The sequence below is a fragment of the Temnothorax curvispinosus genome, unplaced genomic scaffold, assembly GCF_003070985.1.
Source record: "Temnothorax curvispinosus isolate PA1 unplaced genomic scaffold, ASM307098v1 QBEX01006072.1, whole genome shotgun sequence".
In the NCBI taxonomy this organism is placed as follows: domain Eukaryota; kingdom Metazoa; phylum Arthropoda; class Insecta; order Hymenoptera; family Formicidae; genus Temnothorax; species Temnothorax curvispinosus.
Window position 1 is genome coordinate 17,340 of NW_020215852.1, and position 8,752 is coordinate 26,091.

At 54.1% G+C, this 8,752-nt stretch overlaps 2 protein-coding genes across 2 annotated transcripts; both read left to right on the forward strand.

The window, feature by feature from the left end:
• Nucleotides 1–3,517: 3,517 nt before the first annotated feature.
• On the forward strand, nucleotides 3,518–4,775 carry LOC112455417. The gene is made up of 2 exons (XM_025017316.1): nucleotides 3,518–4,354; nucleotides 4,452–4,775. The coding sequence occupies exons 1-2, from the start codon at nucleotides 3,518–3,520 to the stop codon at nucleotides 4,773–4,775; spliced, it is 1,161 nt and encodes a 386-aa protein (XP_024873084.1).
• Nucleotides 4,776–4,777: 2 nt separating this feature from the next.
• LOC112455418 lies at nucleotides 4,778–5,527 on the forward strand. The gene has a single exon (XM_025017317.1). It carries the CDS (start codon nucleotides 4,778–4,780, stop codon nucleotides 5,525–5,527), a length of 750 nt encoding a protein of 249 aa, XP_024873085.1.
• Nucleotides 5,528–8,752: the final 3,225 nt, after the last annotated feature.

Below are 8,752 nucleotides of genomic sequence, written 5' to 3' on the forward strand. Positions count from 1 at the left end.
TGCAACAATACTCCATTAATTCTCTTTTATTTTCAGGTTCTCGACGCAGGATGTCTCGACAACCCGACGCTGCCTCCCCACTGCTGGATCATCGATGGACAACGTGGGACCACCCATGACGGACCAGGTAAGTAGAAAATGCGTATGTTTAATTAATCGGCTAATTTCCTTTTCAGCTTTTCGCCCCGGATGGATCTCAACTGCCGCTGACTGTCCCAGATCCTTGCCTTATCGCATACTGGAACGCTGCTGGACAACGATAAATCGATGCCGTATGACCTTTTCGCCCCGGATAGATCTCAACTGCCGCTGACTGTCCCAGATCCTCGCTTTATCGCATACTGGAACGCCGCTAGACAACGATGGATCGATGCCGTAGGACAAGGTAAGTCGCAGGTAAGTAATTCAAATTAACTTGACACTGCGTATATTAACAAACGATTGATTTATTTCAGATCGTCGTAGTTGATTACAAAATTGTCGCGCCGTATGCGCTTCACGCTGACACTTTTCGTCGAACGTTGTTATAATTGGTAATTAATTACCGCTCGCAATAGTTATACGAGTTATGTTTAACACGCAAGTACGCGGGAGTGCTTGGTTGTATTATATCGTTGCGCTAAACTACGCGCTAAGTCCGTATTGTATGAGCGAATCTTGTATACGTGTTACCACGACCACGATATCCGAGCGACTGCCTCGAGTTGCCGGGCTCTCTCGGCCTTCCCACCTCGGGATCTTTGCTCCCACCATGGGTTGTTATTCACATCTCGGTACTTTTCCACGCCAGATGTTGCCCGCTTTCTCTTTTCTTATGGCAGTTTTTGCCTGTTTTCGCGTTCGGTGTCGCCCGCGGTTCTCAATCCGATCTTAAGAATTAATCGCACGCATACGCCTGGGTCCTCCTGGACCCCGCTCACCTGGTTCTCGGGTTCGAGGATTATACGATCAAGTGGTCTCGCTGACCCCTCGGATCTTTCCCGGCGCCTCCTCCAGTGACCCTCCGTCCCTACTTCCCTCCGGATTATCGCGGTTCCCGACTTCCGGGGGTCATTGCTTGACCCCGCTATCTTCGCGTCCGGTAGTACTATCATGTCGCGAGTCGGTCGGTTGACTTTCGGGTCCCTCCTGGGAAGGACTCTGCGGCTGTGCTCGACCGCCGGCTGTGACCTCCGTACCCCTAGTCGCGGGGGTCATTGTTATGACCCCGCGATCTCCGCGCCCGTTGGCATTATCGCGTCGCGGTTCGGTTGGTTGACTTTCGGGTCACCCCTGAGACGGATTCCGCGGCTCGGCCCTCGGCTGTGACCGCCGTACCCCTCTGCGCGGGGGTCATTATTGTGACCCCGCGATCTCCGCGCCCGGTGGTATTGGCGCGTCGCGGGTCGGGTGGTTGACATCCGGGTCACCCCTAAGACAGATTCCGGGGTTCGGCCCCCGGCTATTACCGTTGTGCCCTCGTTCGCGGGGGTCATTATTTTGACCCTACTATCTCGCGTGCACTTTGCTCGATTCTCGCCGCGATTGTCCCTATTTACTCCGCTCGGCTCTCCTGCCAAGGCCCGCTCGTTGTCTCGTTCGGTTCTTCATCTACGGCTCGCCTGCCGGGGTCAGTCAGGCCCCGGTTCCCTTATTCGTCGCGTCGCTATATTTTCAGATTAACGCTAGCCATATGGGCTCTTCGGACTCGCTTATCCGGTATTTAGCCTAAGAAAATATTGATGTCCGCTGCTCCCTTGGTCTCTGCTGCCCCTCGGGTGTCCTCGGCTCCACGGCTATGCGAACGGTTGCAACGTCGGATTCAAACCACCGAGTCTCGTCGTCTTTTCGATCGAGTGAAATTCAGTGTTCCCGAGGGTGAACCCTTCAGGACGCGATGCGACGAGTTGCTCGCCGCGGACGTCCGCCACGCGGACGGGTACCGCGCGTGGAGACGACGATGCGACGAGTGTCTCCGGCTCCTGCGGGAGGAGTGTTGAGTCAAACGCTCTGGGAAGCGAGGAAACACGGGAGCCGTGACCGCTGTGGTGGCTCTAATAGCGCGATTGGAAGGTTCGAGGGAGGATCTGCGTCGACGATTCGAACGCGCCGTAGGTGCCGGCTTGGATGGAGGGGGCGGCGGTAGCAGCAGCGGCAGAGGTTTCTCGTGGATCGAGATCGATGCGGCGTTCCAACGTCGCGTACTGACCGGCGCCGTGACGAACTCGACGTACATCGAGCCCGCGCGATTTCTCGACGATGCGAAGGGCACCGTGCTTGAAAAGGTGCGGGATAATATGACCGGACACGGGTATCAGAAGGTCAACGTCATATTCAATGAGGAATTCGTAGCGGACGTTAAAACCGATGTGAAGAGTATCGGTACGCGGAACGAACAGCTCCTCCCAAGGTCCGATTTGGGCGAGTGGTACGATAGGCACGTGCGCGACGTGATTCTAACGCGGTTGGACGAATTTCAGGAACGCGACAGCGGATGGGCGTTGTCGCGAATATTGAACCTAATCGTGACCGTGAACAGGTGTAATCCCATGCGCGTGGGATGTTGGATGAAATTACCGCTAGGTATAAGACTTAAAAAGGCGGTGGTCAACGTGCGGTCGGAGAACGACGCGTGTTTCGCGCGCGCGGTGGTTGCTGCTCTGTATCCCACCAAGCGGAACGCGGAACGATGCGGCTCGTATCCCGATTACGCGACGGTGCTGAATCTCGACGGGATCGCTTTTCCCATAGATCTGAAAAAGATCGGAAAATTCGAACGTCAGAACGACGTATCGATCAACGTGTTTACAACTCGGGAAAGAATTGAAAAGTAATCTAAGTTTGGATGGGGCGCCGACGACAACGCGATCGTGCCTCTGCGGTTAACCGACGATAAGAGGGACATGCACGTAAATCTCCTGTATCTACGCGATACGCTACACGGCGTCAACCGGGGCTGTTTCGCATGGATAAAGAATCTGTCGCGATTGGTGAATTCGCAATTGACTGCGAAACGGTGCGCGAAGCACGATTGCGATCGGTAGGTAAAAGAAATAAAATAAAAAAACATGAGGAACAAGGAAACGACGAGGTGTTCATTTATATACGCATAATAATCGCACGCACGTTATTTCGCAGATGTCTACACTATTTCTATACGCGCGATAAGTTGGCCGCCAACAGCGTCGACTGCGGCCGAATGAACGACTGCGCCATCGTTCTTCCGAAAGAGGATGATAAGTGGCTGTCGTTCGACAATCACTTCAGAAAGGAGCGACTTCCTTTCGTGGTGTACGCGGATCTGGAGCGTCTTCTCGAACAACGGGAGAGGGAGAATGCCTAAGGGGGCGCGAGAACGGAAAGATACGCTTATCAGCGTCACGTGCCGTTCAGCCTGAGCTACTATCTGTGCTGCACCTACGACGATACCGCGTCCGCGTACAGATATCGTCGCGGCGAGAATTGCGTTTCGTGGTTCGTGAACAAGCTTCGCGTTCTCGCGCATCGCGTTAAGAATAAAATTTTCACCAATATAGCGATGGTGGAGCTTACGGAGGACGAAAAGCGCGAATTTTGGCTCGCGACTCATTGTCACGTGTGTGGGAAAGCGTTCCAGCCTGAGGACAAGCGCGTGCGAGATCACTGTCACCTAACCGGACGCTACAGAGGTCCGGGGCATTCTCGTTGCAATCTGAATTACAGAAACGTGATTTCCGTGTTCTTTCACAATCTGTCGGGTTACGAAGCGCACTTCATCGTCGAGAAAATCGCGAACGATTTCGAGGGCGGAGTCGATCTGCTGCCGCTCACGAAGGACAGTTACATATCTTTCTCGAAGACCGTTAAAGAGACGCAGACGGACGGGGGATCGGATCGGAAGCTTCGATTCGTGGACTCGTATAAATTTTTAGCAGCGAGTATCGAAACCCTGGCGTTCTATGTAAACAAGGACAAGCTGAGAATAACGCGTTCGGAGTACGCGGATTTGAGCGCGGAGGATCTTGATCTGCTCACTCGCAAGGGAGTATTTCCGTACGAGTACGTCGACAGCGCAGACAAACTGCGGGAGACCGAGCTTCCGCCGCGCAAGGTCTTTTACAGCTCCTTGACCGACGAGACCGCGAGCGAGAGCGACTACGAGCACGCGATGAGGGTCTGGCGACGTTTTCGCGTGCGAGATCTCGGTGAGTACAGCAATCTGTATCTCAAGACCGACGTGCTTCTTCTGGCCGATATATTTGAAAATTTTCGGGACGCATGTTCAGCGAGTTATAAGCTTGAACCCGCGCATTACTACACGTTGCCGGGGTACACGTGGGACGCCATGCTGAGGTACACCGGCGTGCGTTTCGAGCTGCTCACCGACATCGACATGGTACTGTTCGTGGAACGCGGCGGCCTCAGTCAATGTTTGCTCAGGTACGCGCGAGCCAACAACAGGCACGTACCGACGTGCGTACGACTCGTCCCAGCCCACTACGTATCTCATGTATTACGACGTGAACAATCTGTACGGATGGGCTATGAGCGAATCGTTGCCGTACGCGAATTTCCAATGGCTCGACGACCCTGAGAATTTCGACGTGACGACCGTGCCGGCGGACAGCGACGTCGGTTACATTGTGGAGGTGGATTTCGAGTATCCGCGGGACCTGCACGACGCCCACGCGGATCTACCGTTGTGCCCGACGCGCGACAAACCGCCCGATAAGCGGCAGGAGAAACTACTCGCTACTCTCTACGACAAATCGCGCTACGTGACGCACTATCGAAACCTGCAGCAATGTCTGCGATAGGTATGCGTCTGACGCGCGTTCGTCGCGTTCTGCGATTCACCCAGTCGCTGTGGCTTCGCGTCTACATCGAGCTGAACACCACGCTTAGGACGCGCGCGAGCAACGAGTTCGAACGGAATTTGTACAAACTGATGAACAACGCCGTCTTCGGCAAGACGATGAAGAACGTGCGCGATTACGTGGACGTGCGTCTCGTGACGCGATGGGACGGGAGATACGGCGCGGAGGCGATGATCGCTAAGCCGAATTTTCACAGCAGGAGCGTCTTCTCGGAGAATCCGGTCGCGATCGAGCTGCGAAGGCTCGAGGTAAAATTCAACAAGCCGGTCTACGTGGGTATGTCTATTCTCGAGATATCCAAGACGCGTCTCTACGAGTTTCACTACGACTACATGGTGCCGTTGTATGGCGACCGGTGTCGAATTGCTTACACGGATATGGACAGTCTGATCTATTCGCTGGAGTGCGAAGACGCGTACGAGTGTATGAGACGCGACATACACAGGTTCGACACGAGCGATTACGCGGAGAATAACGCGCACGGTATGCCGCGCGTCAACAAGAAGGTGCCCGGTTTGATGAAGGACGAGAACAACGGCGCGATCATGACGGAGTTCGTGAGCCTCAGAGCAGCGAAGATGTACACTTACAAGGTACTCGGACGCGACGACACCAAAAGAATAAAGGGCGTTAAGAGAAACGTAGTCGCGAAGAGGATCACGTTCGAGGATTACGTGGCGTGCCTGCGGTAAGCGCGCGAGCTAAAGACGCCAGTCGTGCATACGCTCGACGCGGCACGAGGTTTACACCGTGTTGGAGCAAAAACTAGCCCTCAGTCCGCACGACGACAAGCGATACGTGACGTTGAACAGCGAGGAAACGCTTCTGTGGGGACATTACGAAATACCGTTGTAAAAAAAAAACAATATTATACGCTTTAAAAAATGTTTTATCGTAAAAAATCAATAACACGTAAGAAACAAACCAATAAATGTGTAAACTTTTATTAACAATAAAGTACGCGTTGCGCGTGTCTACGAATGTCTAAGTATTTCTCTTTACAATACAGACGCCTTATCTATCCACGAATTGTGCGAACTGTCCATCCCCAGCCACTTCACGAACGCTCGTTTGCCGCGCTTACGCAGGACTTTTTCCACGAGATAGACGTCGGGATTGGAGACGCGTAGCAACTCGTGTTCGTAGAATCCTCCGGCTATCGCTTCTCTGCGAACGTCTTTCAGCAGATACGTAACGGAATTGGTCCTTTGTACTTTAGCTATGCGAAAGATCTCGGTGATCCAATTGGGAGTGTAGCCTTTTTTGAAAATCGTTTTGAATTTGCTCACGCGCACCGGATCGTCGACTCGAAATCTCGCCGGCGCGGCTATCTTCGCGCGACTGTACACCGTGCGCAGCAGTTTTTCGGCGACGGTGGGCGTCACGTCCGCCGGACGCATTTGGATCGTTCTGTGTCTGCGACGATTGTAATTTGACAAGAGGCGCGGTAACGAGTCTATCCATCTGTACGATCCCTGGAGCGTGAAGAGCTTCCACATGTCGTTTTTCAGCGTGCGATTGAATCTCTCCACCACCGACGCTTTCATGACCGAATACGTGGAGTAGTGATTCACCTCGTGCTCGTCGAGGATTTTGCGCACGTCGGCGTTGTAAAATTCCTTTCCTTTGTCCGTTTGCAGATTCCTGGGGTGTCGCGCATCCTCGTGAAAGATCTTTCGGAGAGCCGTCACGACCTTCTTTCCGTTCTTGCTCTTGAGCGGGATTGCCCAGGCGTACTTGCTCAGCACATCGATGACCGTCAGAATGCAATTGTGACCCGCGTTTGCGCGCGAATGAGGGCGCATCTCGACCACGTCGGCCTGCCACAGGTCGTCGTAACCGCGCACCACGACGCGGCGGCGAGGAAAGTTTTTTCGCGCCGGCGCGTGCAGTTCTTCCACGAGTCTACGTTTTTCCACGCTCATTTTGTTTGAGAAGCTTTAAAACAGTCTTGATTGCGATGATTTCAACCTCGTGCTTATCTATGGTATTTTTCACAGTAACGTACTGGTCTTTACATTCTTTTATCGCGTCACTCAAAGTCTTTTCGAGTTCCGCGATCGCTCCCTCGACGAAGCTCCTGTTGGCCGCGTCGACGCCGACCTGCGGCGCGGCTACGCGTCGTATTTTGCGCTCCGACGCGTCGTAGGAATCCTGAGCGTTCAAACGAAGCGCGACGTTTTCCAGCGTCGCGATTCCGCCTCCCAATTCTCTGATCGCGTTGTTATTCTTGATCTCTTCGATTAAAATGCTTTTGAGCTCCCCGATCGCGCCCTCTACGTAGCTCCTGTTCGTCGCGTCGGTGCCGATTTCCGGCGAGGCTACGCGCCGTATCCTGCGCTTCCTCGCGTCGTAGGATTCCTCGTCCAAACGGAGCGCGTCGTTCTTCAGCGTCGCGATTCCGCTTCTCAATTCTTTGGTCCTGTTTTTCTTCTCGATCTCACCGGTCACGACTTTCTTGAGCCGTTCGATCGCGCCATCTACGTAGGTCTTGTTCGCCGCGTCGGTGCCAATTTCCGGCGCGGCTACGTGTCGTATCTTGTGCTGATCCGCTTCGTAAGAGTTTAAACGAATGAGGAGCGCTGCGTCCCTCAACTTCGTTATTATCTCCACCGCTGTTATTCTACCGTTCAATTTTTTGGTCGCGCTTTTCTTCGATCGTCCGATCGCGTCCTCGACGTAACTCCTGTTCGTCGCGTCGGTGTCGATCTCCGGCGCGGCTACTCTTCGTATTTTGCGTTCCCTCGCGTCGTAAAAATCCTCGCTCATGAAGAGCGCGTTGTTGCGCGCGTAATTGCGCAGGGACTCGATCGAGGAGTGCAATTTCACCGTGGACGCACCGTCGACTCTGTCACCGCTGCCCCGATTCGTCAGAGACATGCCGAATTTGTTCACGGACATCGCGCTGGCGGGCGCGCGATTCGCACTGCCGTCGCGACCGACGCGACCGATCAATTTATGACGAAGCCGGCCTCGCGAAGTTCCTCGATTATCGGCAGGATTTCGTTGTCGTGAGCGTCGTTGCCGGCCCGACGAGAGGCGTCCAGCAGTCGAAGTCTATCGACCAGCTCGTTGGGATCGTCCCAGTGAACGTAATCGATAGCGTTGTCGGTCAGTCGCATGGCCGACGGTAGCCCGGCACCCTTCGTAGTTCCAACTCTGTAAGACAGGTTTACGAGCGGCGCTATTATATTTATGTACTTCGGTCTCTTGTTGCCCTTAACGGGATTGTCGGCTTTGCTGCCGCGTTTGTGAGCGCTGGTGGAGAAAAGTATACTCCTGTACGTTAGTTTGTCCTTCTCCGTATAGATTTTAGCGTCGGGTTTTCCCATGAAGATGAACTCGTACAGGCCGCGCGAGCCTTTGTACCGTACACCGTCGATGACCATGGAGTCATCCGCGTTCAGCTTGAATCGCTTGTTACACAACATCGTGCCGTTCTCGCCGAAATGCACTCCGTAAACGGTGTCGATCTCCTTGTTTTTGTCGCCGCCCAGAAGAGCACCCAAGTATTCCCGCCCTAACGGTCCTAGTTGGCTATTCAGAGCGTCGCGACCTTCCGCCGTACTCAAAGATTTCCTGACGGACTTCTCCAACGTGGGAGGCGGAGTCGTCGTCTGCTAGACGATCTCGCGTTCTCCGGGTAAAAACTGGACCGAATCGTCGCGGATCAGCGTGGAGCTCATCGCGGTCGTCGTTGCGTGAGCCGAATTCAACCGTGCCGGACGCGACTCTTTTTTTCCGCCGTCGTGGTTGTCCTGATTGGCGCGAATACGTCGTCGTCGTCCTCTCCGTAATCGCGCTCCAGGTCGGCGCCAGCATCGTCGTCGTCGTCGTCGTCGTCACCGTTCTCGCTGTCCTTCTTCGCTCTCTTCGTCGCTTTCATCTTTTTCGCGAACGTAAAGCCAGCGCCGTCG